Source organism: Eschrichtius robustus, chromosome 2 (genome assembly GCF_028021215.1).
Source record: "Eschrichtius robustus isolate mEscRob2 chromosome 2, mEscRob2.pri, whole genome shotgun sequence".
Lineage (NCBI taxonomy): Eukaryota > Metazoa > Chordata > Mammalia > Artiodactyla > Eschrichtiidae > Eschrichtius > Eschrichtius robustus.
Window position 1 is genome coordinate 172,345,559 of NC_090825.1, and position 20,338 is coordinate 172,365,896.

A 20,338-nucleotide genomic window follows, 5' to 3' on the forward strand; every position below is an offset into this window, starting at 1 on the left:
AGCTTCATCTGTCTTCCTTGTGTGTGGGCACCCCCTGCTGCCCCAGATGCCTTGACTCCTCCATTTCCCTGTATTCCTCCTCAGAATGCTGCCACCACCCCATCCTGGCCTTTGGGAATGTTAGCTGGCTGTTCCCCACAGCATCCTGTCACCCTGGTCCACTCTTTCTAACCTCTGTATGCCCTTCTATGAAATCTTGTCAGGTCCAACTGGAGGAAGACCACCTATAGGTCAGTTAACTTGGGAAGGACCCCAACTGTGTGACCTGCTTCTCCCTTTCCCAGTGTCTTTAAAATAACGTTAAAAAAAAAGAGAAAGAAATAATGTTCTAGAGCTCCTATATCATCTCTAACCACCATCAGAAAACCACCCCCCAAAAGGGGGGCCTCATTCATATTGAAAATAACTTCTTTTTTTAAAAAATTAATTAATTAATTATTTTATTTTTGGCTGTGTTGGGTCTTAGTTCCTGTGCGAGGGCTTTCTCTAGTTGCGGCAAGCGGGGGCCACTCTTCATCGCGGTGCGCGGGCCTCTCACTGTCGCGGCCTCTCTTGTGGTGGAGCACAGGCTCCAGACGCGCAGGCTCAGTAGTTGTGGCTCACGGGCCCAGTTGCTCCATGGCATGTGGGATCTTCCCAGATCAGGGCTCGAACCCGTGTCCCCTGCATTGGCAGGCAGATTCTCAACCACTGCACCACCAGGGAAGCCCGAAAATAACTTCTTAATGTGTAGGCATTACAATAGGGCATTCTAGACACTGGGGGAGGGAAAAACCATTGTATTTTTTTCTAACATTCATGTTAAACTTATTTCCTAAGTTCTTTAAACTGGTATTCTTACAGGTAGACAATGTTGCTTAACAAGTGTTTGTTTCTTCCCTTTTTCTTCCCCCAGGCTCAAAGATTTGGAAAGAGATAGTTTAACAGAAAAGGTAAGGTAATCTCCACCTTAACAAAATTTATGATCAAATGTGACCATTTGACAGAGACTCTGTAGTTCATAAAAACAAATTTAAGTGGAATTGGCTCTCTTTTCCCTAAAGTTGAGGATAACGTGGATGTTTCTGTCTAATGTGCTGGACTAATAGGCTATTATTGGTTAGCTTTTGGTAACGCCTCGAGTTTCCCAGTCTGGGTTCCGTAGCCTCAAGTCTGCATTATAACTTGTCCTGGTCACACTGTTTTTCAAAATCAATTTTGTTCTAGTACACTATTATGTGTCTGTTTCACCTCTAATCTTTCCATTTTTCACCACTCTGGAGATGGTGTGATATGATCTTAGTGGAAACATCACGAACATGTCTTGTGAATATTTAGTTTTCTTTTTAGCTGACTCAGCATAGCCTGCCATTCAGTCATTGTTATGTGACCAGGCAGTGTAACTATTTGTGTATTAGTCCATTAGTTCATAGCTTGGGAGTGTGGAGACTTCTAAACCTATATCCTTCCCTTAGGAATGCGTGAAGGAGAAATTGAATCTCTTGCGTGAATTTCTGCAGACAGAAATAAAGAATCAGTTATGTGACTTGGAAACCAAATTACATAAAGAAGAATTATCAGAGGTAGGTCCTCAGCATCCCAGTGGCTAGAAAACGTTTCCTGCCATGTAACTTGTCTGTGACCAGGGAGGCAGAATAATCCCACCTCTCCCTGTTACCTGATAGTTACAAAGGAAGCGCATGTGTTTCCTTATTCTCTCATTGCCACTTGTTTACATTCACTGCTACTTAAATTATCCTTTCCTGCTGTAGGAGGGCTACCTGGCTAAAGTCAAATCCCTTTTAAATAAAGATTTGTCCTTGGAGAACGGAGCTCATGCTTTCAGTCGGGAAGTGAATGGATGTCTAGAAAACGGGAGCCAGACAAGTGGTGAGGACCGCAGAGTGGAAATAGAGAAAAACAAGTCCCCCAAACCTGTTTCCAAACTTTGCATGCCCAGGAGAAGCAAGTCGGATGGAGAAACAAAATGTAAGAGCACTTGACTCGTTTGACCTCGTTGGAGTCTGGTACAACCTAAGGGGAGGACAGACTTGGCGCCATAGGGTCTGTCTGTTCCCCCCACACACAACCCCTCCACCGGCAGTACTTGTTTTTTGTGTATCTTTTTGTTTTTTTTTTTGTCTTTTTTGGGGGTGTGGGGGGTGGCTGTGTTGCTCGGCTTGTACGATCTTAGTTCTCCAATCAGGGATCGAACCCGGGACCTCAGCAGTGAGAGTGCCGAGTCTTAACCACTGGACCGCCATGGAATTCCCTCTTGTGTATACTTCTAACTAGCTTAGATATATACTTGCAATTTTTGTCTTCAACCAAGTTATAGAGCATTAGATCCCCAAATGCGGTTGAATGTATGAGGTATAAGATAACAGGAGCCACTGATGTTTATTACATCTAAGTTACATGCCTGTTTAAGCTAAACATTATTCTTAGACTCCTTCCCCGCTTGTAGTCAGAGTAACTCTTCTGGAATTTTTAAAAATAAGAGCATGGGACTTGAGCTCAGGTCAGGTGCTTGGCCACTTCATCTTTTGGCGAAATAAGCGGAGGTTCTGTTTCCTTGTCCGTCTCAGGGTTGGGCCCCTCATACAAGAGCTTGTGTTAAAATGGCCCAGCAGACTGGCAGGTGCTAATTTGATGACTTTATCAAGATGGTGGTTGCTTAGAATAAGAAGAGAAGGATACTTAATCCTCAGAACCTGGTCTCTGCACCAGCTTGGTAATGCTGAAGAACTGTACCTTCGCGGTGAACTCTTTATTCATAGTGGCTTTTTTGTTTCTTTTTCTTTAAGCAGCTGAAGTCTCATCTAGCCCCAGGATTACAAGGCAAACTACCAGGCAGACCACCATCACATCTCATTTCACAAGGGGGTCAGTATATAATGAATGGACAGCCCCCATTTTAGGGGCCAACTGTTTTTGGTAAAACACGTATAGAATTAGTAAGATGTAACTTAGTAATTCCACATTGCTTAGGTTTTCCTTTTGATATTCTGTTATTAGACATTCATGAACAGCATTTCTGAAGACCTCATCCATTTTTACTCTTAACATAGGAAACTTCAAATGTACATACACAGAATTACCAAGGATAGTAAAATGAACCCCTGTGTACCTATCACCCAGTGTCAACAACAGTTAACAGCTCCTGGCTGTTGTTTCATCTATACCCCCATATGCTCCAAGTGAATTATTCCAAATGGATTACAACTCCATACACACCCATGTCCCCCCAGTTGGATTACTTTGAAACAAATCGGACATGTCATCTTATCCACAAATACGATATTTCTAGATGACAAGGTCTCTTTTTCTGACAAGTTTTTTATTCATATTTTGCTATAATTGCTAACATCTAGCAAACAGTCTTTTGAAGAAGACAAAACATGCCTTATAAAGTGTAACAGTTCCTTACTAACAAATATATAGCAGTGTTCATACTTCCCCTTGTGTAACAGAGTTTGGTTGATTTGCTCCTTAAGCCTTTCAAGTTATAGATTCCTTATTTTCTTGCCATTTATTTAAAGAAAATAGGTCTTTTGTCTAATAGCTTCTAGGTCTGGCTGACTGCATCGTTTTGGTGGTTAATGTGTTCCCTTGTCTCCAGTTTTCTGTAAACTGGTAGTTAGGTCTAGAGTCTTGATCAGATTCCAGCTTTATTTTGTGAGACTTCATTGATGGCATGGGGCTGTCCATCAGAGGCATGTAATGTCTCTTCGGTGATTCTAGCAGCCGTTGATCAAAGTCTAGATCCATTATTTCTTAAGGTTTGCAAAATGGTGGTATTCTAAACCTGTCATCCAAAGAAACATTAAGCTCGAAGCTTCTTTTAACGTCCTGGCAGAAAGGGCTTCTCCTTGGAGGGAAGAGGGTGTCCATGCCCTGAATCTTTCCAAACAGAGGGTACTCTTGGTAGGGAGTAATATAAGTTGTTTCGTGCCCACTGGAGGACTAGGGTCTGGCTGAGCTAACAGTTGGCTTTACTGTGTGTGACAGCCCTGCCAAACGGAAACCTGAGGAAGACGCTGAAAAAGCAAAATCAGATGATTCTGTCGATGAAGAAGAAAAAGACCAGGTAGGGCTCGCGTTTGAGTTTCTTAACTCTGCCTTATTTTGGTACACTTGCTGGTAATTGTGAATTTATACTTGGTCTGTCTATGGACCGGAAGTGACTGAGAGGGTGTTAGAACATATCCCTGGACCCAGGGCAGTACGAAGTGTGTTATGGTTAGACCTGAGGACTCAGCAGGCCCGTAACTTTGGTCTGTTCTCTCCTGTCTACCTTCCTACCTCTCCAGCTGTCAAGATTTGACAGTCAAACCAGCAGATGTGATGTGTTTAAAGCATTTGCTTCTGATGTCAGATAAGCTCTTTTCCCACATCTGACTTCTCTATAAAAGCAGAATTGTCATATTATTATGTGTATTGTAATAATGCTGCTTAGACTTTTTAGGTTAGAAAACTGGCGGCTTGCCAAAGGCCTCCAGTATAGAAAATGTCAGTCTCTAGCACTGTCCCATGTGACTTGAGGGGCAAACCTAGATACCAGATGGTCACATGCTATCTATTTCAGTCCTGCCACAGGATTAGCTGTGTAAGTCTGGAAGTCTGTAGGTTTACAAGTGGGTAGTAAATGCCCTGTTACCTGCTAAAGATGAGTATCCGTGGTTTGCTCTAAGGCAGGGTTTCTCAACCAAGGCATTGACTTTTGGGGCCAGATAAACCTTTGCTGTGGGTGTGAGTCCTGTGCATCTAGAGTGTTTAGCAAGGTCCCGACCTCTACTCACTAGGTGCCCGTAACATTCCCTCTCTCTCCTCCAAGTTGTGACAACCAAAATCACCTTCAGACTTTCCCAGATGTCTCCTGGGGGGCACAGTTGCACTGAGCGAGAAGCACTGGACTCAAGGCTACCAATATCATTGAAGTGGACTTGACGTCCTGTTGTAAAAGACATACCCATTCTCCTGTTTTTATTTTGGAAATTAGATGCCACTGTTCATGAGCCTTATTCACATGTCTGTAATTAAGTTTAGTCAGACTACCCACTCTCAGGTGGGACACTGAGACAGAGGGAAACAGCTTGTCCAAGTCACACGGCCACATCCCTTGCCTCCTAAGAAAACGTGTCACAAGGGAAAGCAAGCTGGCTCTTGTAATATTGACAAGTCTTTTTTTTTAAACAAATGTGCCAGTTTTAGAGTTGTTCTTTGCTCTCTAACCTTTTGGAGGGCTTACATAGCCTTCAAGCTTCTGAAGAAACGAACTGGGGCACTCTTTCCCAAGCAGGAAGCAGTTTCACTGGGCAGTGTGTGAGAGGCCTTGGGGACTTGGAGGATGAACACTTGTCACAACAGGGTTTATCCCGATCTGCTAGAGTAAGGCTCAGTGCACCACACCGGTGTTATCAGGTGGTGTTGGTCAAATAAGTAGTACTACAGAGAGAATCGTACTTTAGTCAATTTAAAGTTTTGAGATCTCACTATGTTTTTTAAAACAGGTATTAAATACATGCATTTGGTAAAACAGTACAAAAGGCTGTTTGGTACCTAGGGGTGGTACTCCCCCCTCTCCATCCTGTCCTTCCTTTGAGAGGCGAGCATTCATTAGTTTCTTCTATATTGTTTCAGATTATATGTATGTATAGATTACTGTAGTATATTAGTATAAAATCTATCTTAGGGTTCTCCAGAGAAACAGACCCAGTGATGTCTGTATATATGAGATTAATTTAAGCAACTGAGTCACACGATTTCAGGCTGGCGAGTCTGAAGTATGCAGGACAGGCCAAGAGAGGCAGACCCGGGGAAGAGTTGATGTTGTAGCTCAAGTCTAAAGGGAGTCTGGAGGCAGAATTTTATATATACACATACAGATTAATTCCGTATAATGTAGTACAGGGGTTCTGTGTAGTTTACCCAACTTTCTCCAATGGTGACATCTCACATAACTGTAATAGCAGAACCAGAACATGGACATCGGCGTAATTTACAGACTTTATTCACTATGCATGTATAGTCACATGTACGCATGCAAGCATTCTTGTAACCTCCACCTCAAACAAGACATAGATCGGTTTCATCACCACAATATTTTTATCCCTCTTAGATACATAAGTACAGATATCCTGGAGTTGGCAAGTGTTGTGAACGTAGGGAAGCAGTGTACTAAGGTGTTCATCAGAGAAGAGCTGGTGTCCAGCTTAGGTTGTCATCGTCACTTCCTGATGTGAATCCCAAATTACTACTTCGGTTTTTTTCTAGTATTAACACATTCCTGACATGAGGTGGATCTTTGACTTTACGTAGCGTCGTTAGATGACCTCTAGTGCCCGGATGTGTGCCGGGCCAGCTCCTGGGCCTCTCTTTGTTTTGAGGGTGGTGGGACATCAACACCAGGCTGAAGGTTGCCCAGATCTCCCCCAAACCCAGATTACCCCCCAACCCCTGTTTTTAACCACATCAAATGTATTTATTTAATACTTTGACTCATGCTTTTGGTTTTGATCTTCCTTTGAAATACTGTTTTTCTCTTTTTCCCTTCTCTCCACATAGGAGGAAAAGAGACGTAGAGTTACATCCAGAGAACGGTAAGAATAATAAACCTTTTCTGTGCAATATGTAATCTTGATGACTGAAATTACTTTTCTGAAATCTTCTAAAAAGAAGAACTTCATAGTGAGTTGCCAGGGTGACCATAGATAGCTTAAGGATGCCGAGTTTGCAGTCAGATTATTAACCTTGTGATTCAGGTAGAATTCTCTTGCAAAGAGTGAATTGGGGGCAACTGGCCGTTATCAGAACTAGATCTAAAGGTTGTATTAAATATTAAATGTTGAGGTAATATGTGCCTTTCAGGGCTCCTGAGATGAAGATTGATTTTTGGGGGCGGTGGGTAGGAAGGAAGACCTTTTGAAAACTGCCTCCACGGGAGGAGTCGGTGAAAGTCATCCTTAGGGTGTGTGATTTTGCTTGACAGAATTGCTGGACCGCTCCCTGCAGAAGAACCGGGAAGAGTAAGATCAGGAACACATGTGGAAGAAGAAGAAAGAGATGATAAAGTAAAGCCTGGTCACCTCCAGGTTTGTCACTTCCACCGTAATCTCCGAACCCATTTGGTTCTAGGAAGGGGGGTCAGGGTGTGGGGAGCGTGTAGGAACAGAATGACTTTCACTAACGATCAAAATGACCTTGAATTTATCCAAAATGCTCTTCAAACTCATTTTTCTTCTGGTTCTCTATGTGGAAGGTGTGTTACCTGGCTCTGGTGATAGTAAATCAGCGGTAGGCCTGGAAGTCAGCTGGACCTCTGCTACTTGATCAGTCACAGAGTTTCAGTCTGTCCCCTCGCCTGCCTGCCTCTCCTGCCCATGAGGTCCTTGTGAAGGTCTCATTTTCAAACACATGAGGTGCTAAAGTGCTATAGTATCGTCCAGGTATAAAGTTGCATTCTTAACTGAGATCAGACGAGTTCCTTCCCCAGACCTCCAGCTCCTTTGTAAAATCAGAGTTTAAGGTTCTGTGAAATACAGATGTACCCACTGAACCCCCATGGGAGGGGGTAGGAGAAGGAATTGGGGGTCTGATACTGGAAGCTTTACCATTAGACAGCACTGCCCCATATGACGAAGGGCTGACATTGGTCAGTCACAGGTGGTAGAACAATATCAGGTCCCTTTTGGTTTTATTAAGACATTGATTAGAAGTTTCTTAGAAACTCAAATGGGTGGTGTGTGCCCTTATTGAGAGCCTGTTAAAGGATGGGTGTCTGTTATTTTGTCCTAATGGGGAATCAACTAAGATGTATAATTCTTGAATCATTTGGTACTTGAAACTAGTCTTTAACTGATCACTTCCCTACCCTGATCCTAGTTAAAGTTAGCAGCAGTCACAGTTGGGACACATGTTGAATTGTTTGAGAAGAAGCGGTTCTAGTGGGCTAGCTTGACCACCACCCTCCAAAGAAGGATTTTAGGGCAAGATTGAAATCCCTTGTCTGGGACCAGACTCCCAGGATCTCTTCTTCCAGTAGGAAGGTCTGCAATGTGTTTCTTCTGTTAACATCACCAACCTTTGTGATCTCCGTACAAAGTGTGTGGGGTTCCTGAGGCTGACTTCTGCTCTCTGGAGAGAAGTGTTTAGCTCTCTAAATTCAGGCTCAAAACAATTTGTTGTCCATGTTTGAGATGGAGCTCTTTTCCAGATTGGGTCATTCTGCTTCATTTCTTTATTAGATTCCTAGTTTTGATAAAGTTTTCTATGAGACTGTCAACACTTAATAATGACAAGTGATAGTATTTTGCCCCCAAATCCTTCTTAAACACCAGTATCTGTCTAAGAGTTCTTTAACTTCCTGCTTACCTACGCCACCAAAAAAAGTGCCTTTTTTAAAAAAATTTATTTCGGCATTTGGGATCTTTAGATGTGGCATGCGAACTCTTAGTTGTGGCATGTGGATCCCGTTCCCTGACCAGGGATTGAACCTGGGCCCCCGGCATTGGGAACATGGAGTCTTAGCCACTGGACCACCAGGAAAGTCCCAAAAATGTGCTGTCTTGAAAGAAGAGAATCTTTATTCCAACTAGACTGTAGGATCAGTTTAGGTATTTTATTTCCGTAAAACTCTTTAGTAGAAAGATTCAAATCAAATGGAAAAATTAACTAGTCTTTTTTTTTTTTTGTCTCCCCCTCCCCTCCACTTAGGAAGAAAAGAGACTCAGAAGCCAAACCAAAGAACTGTAAGTATAGTTAACATGCCTTTGTACTTTGTGAAGCTTAGTTGCTAAAATAAGCGTTCTGGTAAAAATAATGGATTGGACAGGGTGTTAAGTGCACTGATCATACATGTAATGTGTGGGTGACTTCTGCTCGTGGAAGGTCAGACCACCACAGTGAAGGCTGAGGTCAGCTGAGATTTAGCTGACCTTGACCCCAGGCCTGTTCTTAGTGGTGCTCATACAGCAAGCAGTTAGTCAGGTGGTGGTTAAAGGGCATTGAGCAGCTCTGTCTCTTCCCCACAGCTGTGAAGACGCTGTATGACAAACTGCCCCAAAGCAGTTACAAGAGTAAGCATGTTTTGAGCTTACGTATTTGCGGCTCAGTGGCCATTGGCTGATCTTGGTCAGGTGGACCCGCTTCAGCCCCAAGACTTGGCCAGCCTGGGTGTGCTCTCCTGGCAGTGGCAGCGCCTGAGGGCAGAAGTGGAAAGCAGCCTCTGACAGGCAGTGGGCTGAAGCAAATGTTGAGACTGGGCCTGAGTCTGGGGTGGGCAGAACACCTGAACTGGGTGGCCGGGCCCTGGCGGAAGGAGAGGTGAGGACTTTCCGGACGGCACCTCAGGCCAGCTAGCAAACCTGCACAGGAATCCACCACAGGCAGGATTCCCATCAGGTTACCAGAGATCAGTGGAGCCCTGTTGTCTCTTCTGTTTTTAAACTACTGCGTGTCAGCAACACTCAGGTGAAGTGTTGATGGTGCTTCCGAGTTCATACTTTTTGAAGTAATAAATGCCTTTTGGGTTTCTTGCTCTGAAAACTTGCCCTTCAGATAAGAAAGACAATCCATGCTCTAACTTTGGGGAGGAGACCGTGTAAACCCCTCACTGGGGCTGCTGAGCTGACTGTGTGTTTCGTTCTGCGGCAGAACACCTAAACAGAAATCTAAGGAGGAGCCAGACGGAGATGCGAGGCCCGGAGGAGCTCAGGCTGAAATGAATGAAGGAGAAGACAAAGTAAAGACTGACTCTGTCACTTACCTCTACCTGATCCTTACGTTCCCAGCTGGTGGGGAACAATGGCGTGGGGTAGGGCTCTGTGTTCAAGTCCAGCCCTACCTGCCCGTGGGGTGGCTCTGGGCAGGTTACCTGCTCCCCATCATGGGGGTTGGTGGCTGTCACTTCATGTCAGCGCCTGATACATAGTGAGTGTTCAGTTGTCTGTTTATCATAACAGTGGGGAGGGCCTCTGTGTGCCTGGACTAAGGCGTGGGACCAACTTCTCTTCAGAGCCTCTGCCCTGAGAAGGCTTGACGTGTCCCCCCAGTTACATGGTGTCATCACGCTTGTGCTGCTTTATCAACCAGTCTGTCTCCTGAGTTCTTCTGAGCCTAGCTCCTCCCTTCCCTGCCAGCTTCCCCAGTTCAGCTAAGTGAACACATTTAAACCCTAAAACACTGTACATTGATCCAGGGGTGGGCCTGTGTAAACGTCCTGGGCGGCAAGGTTATCCACAGGGCTGTGAACTCCAGGGGAGGGGGGATACAGCCGCTGGGGGCCGCAGCACAGGACTCTTAAGCTCCTTAGCAGTTTGGTCCCTGTCTAAGAGAAGACAAACTAGGGTGGTCCCAGGATTGTCTCTGGTTTTCTGTCTGAGATCTAGAGAGCAGAGCCAGAGGTCAGACTTGCTGGGTCGTGAGCGTTCTCGCTTCCAGCGGGCACCCCTTCTTGTTCTATGGCAGATGATCCTTTTGGTGTTTCCTCCAGCTTGTTCTATCTAACATCTTATTGTCTCTCATCTTTTCTGTCTGGATATTCATTACCTTACTGCCGGCACTTGCCTGGCATCCCTTCAGATCTAGAGAGATCTTAGCGGTGGTGTCAAACCACCCATTTTCCTCAGACGGCAGCTGGCAGGAGCTTTAGACCACACAGCCGGCACTTTTGCCTCACGGCAGAAAAGGACAAAAGGATCAAACATTTGACTTTGTCTAATATTGTTGACTTTTCTTCTATTTTAATCTATGTGTACATTTCTCGCTTTCTAGAGGTGAGTTGCATATCCGAAAGGTATTTTTTGTATGGAGGCTCAGCTGTTTTTAATGAGTTGGTGACCAAGTCAGGAATTCCTACTTCTATTTCTTTCCCATACTAGATTCCGAAGTTTAGTGTTGTCACCCCCTACCCCACTCCTGCTGTCCCAATGCCTGTCTATATGACATCTTCACCCCTGACCAAATGACAGATGGAGCTATAGGCATTTTGGCCAACATAAGCAAAATGGCTATAATATTCCCTTTTACTTTGAGCTGTCCTAGGACAGGGGTTGGTAATCTATGATCCACAGGCCAAATCTGGCCCTCTGCCTGTTTTCATAAACTTTTACTGGAACACAGTCATGCCATTTCACTTATGTATTGCTTCTGGCTGCTTTTGTGCTACAGTGGCAGAGTTGAGTAGCTGTGACACAGGTCTGCAGCTTGTCAATCTGAAAATGTCTGTTTGCCCTTTACAGGAAGTTTGCCAACTACCGGTCAACTCTTGTTTGTAGGCGTTAGGGAACTGAGTTAACATTTTTGAAGCCTCATCTCTACCCTGTAGACCTGCCCAGATTTTCCTGTTCTCTCACTCCACAGTGCTGCAATCATTAACTGATCCTTTGGGGTTTTGTCTCACTCTTGCTCAGAAATTAATTTTCCCCCCTTTATTTCTCCACCCACACTTTTCCCTCTCAGGATGAAAAGAGGCACAGAAGTCAACCCAAAGATCTGTAAGTGGTTAAAATACTTGTGCTTTTGTGCTGTGCTTTGTGTAATTTAAATTAGCGAAATAACTGTTGGAGATCTGTGATGTAGAGGTTTACAGGGAATTGCTGGTGCTACTGGAAGATTGGATCAGTTTGGGCGGGGCTGGATAAGAAATCAAACTCTGGGCCCCATCTTACCTGATACCCTCTGCTACGTGGGTAGCACTCCCGTCACTGCACTGTCACGTGTCTCTTAGTTTCCAGCACCTCTCATCAGGCCCCACGTCTGAGGGTCACATGGGGCTTCTGAAGGCCTCCTTTCAGGATCACGAGTTAGTGACACACCTTTGGAGCTACTGTGACAAGGGGACTTTCTTTTTTGGATGGGAAGAAAGTGTCTGTTTGTTCGCCAGATCTATTCTGAGTAGTTTGCTTTTCTGTAGGAAGACATTAGTTTGTCATTTTTTACGTGAATTGGCAATATAGTTTTTTTTTTAAGCTAACATCTGACTTATTTGTTTATCCAATAGAGCTAGCAAACGGAGACCAGAAGAAAAAGAACCTGAAAGAGTAAAACCACAAGTTTCTGATGAGAAAGATGAGGATGAAAAGGTAAGGCCTAGTTTTTTCAATTCTACTGTGTTTCATAATATCCCATTGGCTGGAATATGTTAAAGTGATTTTTAAACAATTTTTCTTATGGAAACATTCAAACATACCCCAAGGTAGGCAGAAAAGGGTAGCAAACCCTCACATTCTCATCAGCCTTCAACAGTTATCAACCCATGATTAGGCATGTTTTACCCAAGCCTTACTCACTCTCCTTACCCTCCCTCACCCTGAAGATAAACAGATCCCAGACGTATTGCTGAAATATCTACAGAAGTGCTTCTAAAAGGAGAGGAGTCTCTTCTTAAACATCACCACTGCGCTTCCCTGGTGGCGCAGTGGTTAAGAATCCGCCTGTCAATGCAGGGGACACGGCTTCGAGCCCTGGTCCAGGAAGATCCCACATGCCACGGAGCAACTAAGCCCGTGCGCCACAACTACTGAGCCTGCGCTCTAGAGCCTGTGAGCCACAACTAATGAAGCCTGCACGCGTAGAGCCCGTGCTCCACAAGAGAAGCCACTGCAATGAGAAGCCTGCGCACCACAATGAAGAGTAGCCCCCACTCGGTGCAACTAGAGAAAAGCCCATGCGCAGTAACAAAGACCCAACTCAGCCAAAAATTAAAAATAAATAAATAAATAAATTTATTTAAAAAAAATCACCACTATACCATTATCATAGCACAATAATATAAAAACCTAATCTCTGTTCAGATTTCCCTGATGGTCTCCATTGTGTGTTTAACAGTTGGATTCAGGACCCCAACAAAGCCTATATAATATACTTGGTTCCTGTTTGTCCTCAATATGTCATCTGCAGCTTCACCCTGTCCTCTTACTTGCAGTTGGTGGAACCAGCCAGCTTACCTGTAGCGTCTGTGGGTTCTCAGGCTTGACGTATCCCTCCAGCCCTGTCCGCCTGCAGACCGGTAGTTAGGTCCAGAGGCTTGACCAGAGGCAGGTCTCTTGTTTCCCAGAGTACTTCTGAGGTGATGCTGTGTACTTCCTGTTACATCATACCATAAGGCATGGTTATCTTTTTGAGGTGTTAACGATTGATCACTGAGCTCAGGTGCCATCTGCCTGATCCATCCATTATAAAGTTCGCCTCAGCTTTTCGCCTAATGTTTTTAACAGTCATTGCTTAAATCCATTATTTCACTGGGAGTTGCAGATTGTGATAGTTGTGTTCTATCATTCCTTCGTTTACCCAAAATAATTCTAAAAATAAATTTTCTCATATATTAAGTCAGCAGGGGCTGCCATAACAAAATATGACAGTCTGGGTGACTTAACCAATAGACATGTATTCTCTTACAGTTCTGGAGACTGGAAGTAAAAGTTCAAAGTGCCAGCAGGGTTAATTTCTGGAGAAGTCTTTCTTCCTGGCTTGTGGACGGCTGCCTTCTTGCCGGGTCCTTACATGGCCTTTCCCTGTGCAAGCACGTAGGGAGAAAGAGCTCTGGTGTCCCTTCCTCTTTATAAGGTCCCCAGCCTTATTGGATTAGGTCCACACCCTTGTGACCTCATTTAACCATAGTCACTTCCTTAAAAGCCTTATCTCCAAATACAGTCACATTTGGTGTTAGGGCTTCAACGTAGGAATTGGGTGGGGGGCCAGGGACACAACTCAGTCCATAGTACCCCTCTTCAATTATATACTTACTCTGAGGTACCACTTATACAGTAAAGCTATTTTTTGTTTGTTTGTTTGTTTGTTTGTTTTTTTAAAGTGGTCTTATGAGTCTTTTAAGGAAGTCTGGTTATAAGAATTTTGTTTAGGGGCTTCCCTGGTGGCGCAGTGGTTAAGAATCCGTCTGCCAATGCAGGGAACACGGGTTTGAGCCCTGGTCCGGGAAGATCCCACATGCCACGGAGCAATTAAGCCCGTGCGCCACAACTACTGAGCCCACGTGCCACAACTACCACGTGCCTAGAGCCCGTGCTCCACAACGAGAGAAGCCACCACGATGAGAAGCCTGTGCGCTGCAACGAAGAGTAGCCCCTGCTCGCCGCAACTAGAGAAAGCCCACGTGCAGCAACAAAGACCCAACACAGCCAAAAATAAATAAAAGAAAATAAATACATTTATTTTAAAAAAAGAATTTTGTTTATAAGACTAGACACTGGAGATGGCTTGGGTCTCACTGGTTCTCTGACTGCCTTCCTGCCTCTGACTAGGTTTTGTGATAACCATGTACATTAAATTCTTAACTCTGAAGCATTATCCAGATGGAAAATACTTTTTTACCTTTCACTCTTTTGTTTTCTCCATTTAGGAGGAGAAGAGACGCAGAACTACATGCAAAGAACCGTAAGAACTTATTTTTGTCTTTATACAAAGCAGATCATAATATTAAAATGGTTGTCCTAGAAAGAAAGATAAAGGGGCTTTTAGTGAATTCTAGAGCAGCCTTAGCTTTGTATGTGATGGAGTGTGAGCCCAGGACTGAGACGTTCCAATTCTGCCGTGTGAGGCAGATCCCCTCCGCGTGGTGAAGACGCTTACGGCCTCGCACCTTGTCCCTTATGCAGCAGGGGGTGCTCATCTGTGTCCGGTGGATCAGGTATAACTGATGGCAGATTCTGATATGTTGTGAAATGACTAAAAAAATCTTCTGCTTTGTTCCCAGAACTGAGAAGAAAATGGCTCGAACCAAAATGGCAGTATTGTCCTCCAAGGTAAACATATATCTGGGAGTAAAACCAGTTGTGCGCCACTAATGCGATTGCTTGGGGCTGGCCCTCTGAGCGCCGTTTGTGTTCGTGCCTCCACAGACCGATCCGCTGAAGTGCATTGAGTGTGGACAGTACCTGGATGACCCCGAGCTAAGATATGAACAGCATCCCCCTGATGCAGTAAGTTCCAGCTGTGTTTTCAGCCTTATATTGATAGTTTCCTGTCTCTTGTGTCTCTAGTTAATGGTCATTGTCTCTCAGGTGGAAGAGATACAGTTGTTGACAAATGAGAGACTGTCCATCTTTGATGCCAATGAATCTGGCTTTGAGAGTTACGAGGATTTTCCCCAACACAAACTGACCTGCTTCAGGTAACTGATATGCCTCTGCTTTATCGTAATGGGGCATTTTCCTAAAGACACCTAAGTCCTTAATATCCTAGTGAAGTTTTTAACACCTAACCTGCAACATTTCTTAAGTTGCTAACACGAGATAAGGGCCAGCAAGCTGGTAGACGTCTGGTAGACGTTTGCTGGTGGTGGTGGGGTGGGTGGGCGGGTTGTTACAGCTCTACCTGTTAGCTCTTGAGCAGGTGTGCATCCTGAAGCTCATTCAGGTGAGGGCCAGCTGTGTGCTAGGTCCTGCACGGGGTGTTACAGATGCAGCACCTCAGCTCCCTGGTCTCATGGAGGCTGAACAAAAGTTAGGCCTGTCAGGTAGTAACACTGTGACAGATGTGAAAAGCATGGGGAGCAGAGAGCGGGTGGGGGAAAGTTGTTTAGAATGGAGAGGAAGGGACTGGAGCAAAGACCTCGGTGGCTTGAGAACAAGCCGAGGGGATAGTGAGGGAAAGACATCCAGGAGAAGGGAACAGCAGGTGGAGGCTGGGAGGTGGGCACGTTGGCTGGGGAAGACTAGGTGAGAGGCTGTGTGGCTGGAGTAGAGGGGCTGGGGGTGAGTGGTAGGGGAACAGGGGCCCGGGGAGGGGCCTGGACCCTGCAGGGCGTTGCAGGCCGTGGCAGTGACGCCGGGGTCTTCGGCGTGGAGGTCCGTGGCATCTGGGCTGTACATTTGGAAGGGCCCAGACGGGCCTGTGAGTGAGCAGAGTGCCCGTGCTCTCCAGCCCCCTTGGTTCCGTTCTGTCCCCCTCACTGGAGGTGCTTCACTTTGCTTCTTGTGGGAAATGGCTTGGCTCCAGGACCAGCCCATGTCTCCTTTCAGGCCTTGGCACGTGCTTTTTCCGCTCCCTGGACCAGAGAATAGTAGGGGTGGGCGGATCGCCTGTTGTAGCCTCAGGTGGAATCGTTTCTGGGCAGCCTTTCCGAGACTCCTGCCCCACAGTGGGTTGGGGGGCTCTGGGCCCAGGGAAACCCCGGTATGTTTCTCCTGCAGTACTCTGTACACTCGCTGTGGTTGGTGGTGTCTCCCACGCTCCACGATCAGGATCCTGATCCGTAGTGGGATGCTGGCCACCTACCAGCGGTCCCCTGGCTCAGCCTCTGCCTGACAGCACAGGTGAAACGTGCTGTTGGCATTGCTGACGTTCATGGCCTCATGCTTCCCTGTGGCATTCCTGGGGCAGAGCTTCAGGAGAACCAGGGGCTGGGGCCGCTGTAGTCAGGAGTGTCAGGGCTTGGGATCTCTTGGCCACTCCTCAAGAATAGGAGGTTGGGAAGGTGGCAGTAAGAACACACTTCCTAGGAATGACATGCCTTTGTAGCATCAGGCCATTGGAGCCAGACCACCTGGGTTAATTAGGAACTCTGTTTACCTCTGGTACTTGGGCTGAAAGTGGCAGGTGGAAACAAGCCCTTCCTGTGAACCAGTGGGTCCTGCCCCTGCCTGGGACTTGGCACTTCTCCCTGATGTCACCTCTACTGAGGGAGCGTGTGGACAGCCCGTCAGGCTGGGCGCTGGATCCTCCTCTTCTGTGCGTCCGCGGTGTCCTGCCCTCCCTTGGTCCATCTTTCCCACATCTTCAGGTCCTGATGGCAAGGCTGTGACCCGTGTCTGCCTACCACGCCTGGTAGGGGAACTCCACTCAAAGTGGTCATGTTTTAATTTTTTTTAATTGTGTGAGAGTCCAAGATGCGGATTTTTGGTTTCCAAGGGCCTAGGTGGTGGGAGCGTGGTGGTGCTCGCAGACCTGCACGGATTCCACGTGACCCGCTTGGACCCTGAGGGGTAGCACGGCACCTCTGGCCTCGAGGCCAGCATGAGCAGGTTCATAAGCAGAACCCACCCCAACCCCATGATTTTCTCAAGTTTGGCATCCTGCTTAGTGATGCACATCCTCTCAAATGTCAAGGAGCATCTCTAGGCAGTAGATGCCCTTAAACTTGAGGCTGAACCCCCAGAGGGAGGTGGAAGTCCCTCCTTCCAATGTCCTTGATGTACCTCACCTTTTATGCTGTTGTATAATGTGCTTCATTTTAATTTTTTTTAATGAGGTGAAAGTCACATAGCACAAAATTAACCATATATGAAATGTTGTGAAGCAGTAAATCCACAGGAACAAAGCAGATTAGTAGTTGCCGGGGGTGTACGCCGAAGACCCCGGCGTCACTGCCACGGCCTGCAAAGCCCTGCAGGATCCAGGCCCCTTGGTTGGGCTCTGGGAAGTGTCAGGCTCTGGGAAGGGTCAGGCTCACAGCTCAGTGGGTGTGAGGTTTCATTTTCAGCAACAAGAACATTTTGGAGCTAGAGGGGATGGTTGTACCGCTCTGGGTAGGATGTGTTTGAGAAGCCAGTGTTTCTCCACTAGCAACTCACCGAGGGAGGGTGTAGCAGGTGGCGCCCTTGTGGGATTTCCCACCATTCCACTGTCAGTCTCGCTGACCTCTCCACGTTGCCTTTTCAGACACTTACACTCTTGAGACCCAGGTGGGCGAATCAGGTAGAAGCTGTTTGGGTGAAAGAACACTGCACTGAGCCAGTGTTCTGGCAGCCAAGGAGCCAGCTGAGTCTAGGGGCTGCACGTAGTCCGCCTCGCGTCTGAGCTTGACTCTGTACTTCAGCCTGCCTTTGGTCAGCTGGTAAATCCACTCTGTCGCCTGTCTAGCGTGTACTGTAAACGAGGTCACCTGTGCCCGATCGACACCGGCCTCATTGAGAAGGATGTCGAGCTCCTCTTTTCTGGTTCAGCAAAGCCAATATATGAGGATGACCCGTCTCCTGAAGGTAAGTGGCACGTTCCAGGTTGTTTGGGACAGTTTACAAACAGAACTTTGAGATGAGAGCAATATTCAACTGGAACTATTGCCTCTTAAAGTTAGGGCTTGAGACTGGGCTGTGAGCAGCTACGAGCAGACTCTCTCTGATGGCTCCAGTAAGGACTGCCCGGCTCGGCTGATAAGAGGTGTCGGCTCAGGTGGGCACTCAGTGCCACTTAACCCTCCTGGGTTTTTGAGAGGCATATTCTTAGTCTACTTCCCTTTCAGAAAACTTTTTTCCCCCCTTTTAGGTGGTGTTAATGGCAAAAATCTTGGTCCAATAAATGAATGGTGGATCGCTGGCTTTGATGGAGGTGAAAAGGCTCTCCTTGGCTTTAGCACCTGTAAGTATGTGACCAATCGTGGACTCTTCTGGGGTCTAAAAGGGGCCTTCACTCCTGTCTTTCATGGGGCTTGGTTGGGCTCTGGGAAGTGTCAGGCTCACGTGACCATGTGGAAAGCATGTCAGGTTTGAATGGAATGGCCTCTTTTTTTTTTTTAAGATCTATCATTTACTTATTTTATTTATTTTTGGCTACGTCGGGTCTTTGTTGAGGCATGCGGGCTCTCCGTTGTGATGCGCGGGCTTCTATCTAGCTGTGGTGTGCGGGATTTTTCTTCTTTAGTTGTGGCATGCGGGCTCCAGGGCACGTGGGCTCTGTAGTTGTGGTGTGGGTTCCAGAGCGCGTGGGCTCTGTAGTTTGCGGCACGTGGGCTCTAGTTGAGGTGCGCGAGCTCAGTAGTTGTGGCACGTGGGCTTAGTTGCTCCATGGCATGTGGGATCTTCGTTCCCTGACCAGGGATCGAACCCGCATCCCCTCCATTGTAAGGCGGATTCTTAACCACTGCACCACCAGGGAAGTCCCTGGAATGGCCTCTTATATTAGCTACAACTGGCCCTGGAACTGACCCTCCGGTATGAAAGCAGGTCGTGTTCTTGCAGCTGAAACCCAGGCTGAATTCCAAAAACCAGAATCGAGCCAAAGGAAAGCCACTTGGCCAGTCTCCGTCCTCTAGCTGGCTCAGACAGGCCCCTTCTGAATGAGCTAACTCTGGACTGTACTTCATGTTTTTTGACATTTGGGTACAGAATGACTCTTAGCCTGTTCTGTAGGCCTCGTAGCCTCATCCCTGCCCTTTGGTCACTGTAGCTGCCATCAGGTTCAAACTGCTCTCTTAAACATCTATTCACTGCAGCATTTGCCGAATACATTTTGATGGATCCCAGCCCAGAGTATGCACCACTGTTCAGCGTGATGCAAGAGAAGATCTACATAAGCAAGATAGTAGTTGAGTTCCTGCAGAACAACCCTGACTCAACATACGAAGACCTGATCAATAAGATTGAGGTAAGAGGTTTAGGTTATTCACAGTATGGGATTCACACCTGTTTACATGAGATGTGCTAGAAAACATGTTCAGAGTCAGCAGAAGTTGTTTGTTTGATTTAGACCGGTTTTGCTTAAGCCTAAGGGAAACTTCTGATTTTTTTTTTTTTTTTCCCCTAAAAGACCACCGTTCCTCCTTCTATGCTCAACCTGAATCGATTCACAGAGGATTCTCTCCTTCGACACGCCCAGTTTGTGGTGGAACAAGTAGAGAGCTATGATCGGGCTGGGGACAGTGACGAGCAGCCCATCTTCCTGACCCCCTGCATGAGAGACCTGATCAAGTTGGCCGGGGTCACCCTGGGGAAAAGGTAAGGATGCAGCAGGAATGAGACTGAAGGCATGAGACAGAAGGCAGAGCATCCTGTGCGCCCTTCCCAGCCCACTAACACCATGGAAACTCTCTCCCAGGCGAGCTGAAAGGCGGCAGACCATCCGGCATCCTGCCAAGGAGAAGGACAGAGGCCCCACCAAAGCCACCACTACGAAGCTGGTCTACCAGATCTTTGACACTTTCTTTGCGGAGCAAATTGAGAAGGATGACAAAGAAGACAAGGAGAATGCCTTTAAACGCCGGCGGTGTGGCGTCTGCGAGGTAACCTTGCCTGCTCCCCTTGTAATCTCTGAGGAACTCACTTCTTTCTCTTTCTGGCTTGAGAGTCTCACTGCCCAAATGTGACCCCTAAAACAGAAGCTAGAAGGAAGAGTTAGTGATCTGGGGGGACTTGCATGTCTTCTGGGATGGCTGTCAAAAGAGGCGTGCTCGGGCACTTTGCCGTCAGCGCCACTGTTGTTGCAGAGGAGCCTGGCCTCCTGGGTGCCTTTGCTCTGGCTGCATCCCACTGTGTCCTCAGGCCCTGGTGTGAGGGCGGAGGGAGTGACTACCCCACAGAGGCGCTGCTTCCTCCAAGTAGGGACGTCCACCCAGGAGCCTGCCTTGTCTCATGGCATCAGTTCCCTGGGAAAGTGGGGACTTTGTCCAGCTTAGCTTTGAGGCCTG

At 46.7% G+C, this 20,338-nt stretch overlaps 1 protein-coding gene across 4 annotated transcripts in view; it reads left to right on the forward strand.

Annotated features, from left to right (window-relative positions):
* The window catches only part of DNMT1 (DNA methyltransferase 1), a 42,277-nt gene that overhangs the window by 7,071 nt on the left and 14,868 nt on the right, over window positions 1–20,338 (forward strand). For 3 of the 4 annotated variants that reach the window (XM_068537035.1, XM_068537032.1, XM_068537034.1), the window contains exons 2-21: window positions 896–932; window positions 1,455–1,562; window positions 1,752–1,968; window positions 2,787–2,865; window positions 3,991–4,069; window positions 6,547–6,581; window positions 6,971–7,073; window positions 8,695–8,729; window positions 9,634–9,721; window positions 11,440–11,474; window positions 11,981–12,062; window positions 14,339–14,373; window positions 14,693–14,741; window positions 14,838–14,918; window positions 15,000–15,109; window positions 17,800–17,918; window positions 18,202–18,294; window positions 19,148–19,299; window positions 19,462–19,649; window positions 19,750–19,933. In XM_068537035.1, the coding sequence (XP_068393136.1) occupies window positions 896–932; window positions 1,455–1,562; window positions 1,752–1,968; window positions 2,787–2,865; window positions 3,991–4,069; window positions 6,547–6,581; window positions 6,971–7,073; window positions 8,695–8,729; window positions 9,634–9,721; window positions 11,440–11,474; window positions 11,981–12,062; window positions 14,339–14,373; window positions 14,693–14,741; window positions 14,838–14,918; window positions 15,000–15,109; window positions 17,800–17,918; window positions 18,202–18,294; window positions 19,148–19,299; window positions 19,462–19,649; window positions 19,750–19,933 (1,909 nt within the window). The remainder of the gene's footprint in view (window positions 1–895; window positions 933–1,454; window positions 1,563–1,751; window positions 1,969–2,786; window positions 2,866–3,990; window positions 4,070–6,546; window positions 6,582–6,970; window positions 7,074–8,694; window positions 8,730–9,633; window positions 9,722–11,439; window positions 11,475–11,980; window positions 12,063–14,338; window positions 14,374–14,692; window positions 14,742–14,837; window positions 14,919–14,999; window positions 15,110–17,799; window positions 17,919–18,201; window positions 18,295–19,147; window positions 19,300–19,461; window positions 19,650–19,749; window positions 19,934–20,338) is intronic. The other variant, XM_068537033.1, reaches the window with a different exon arrangement.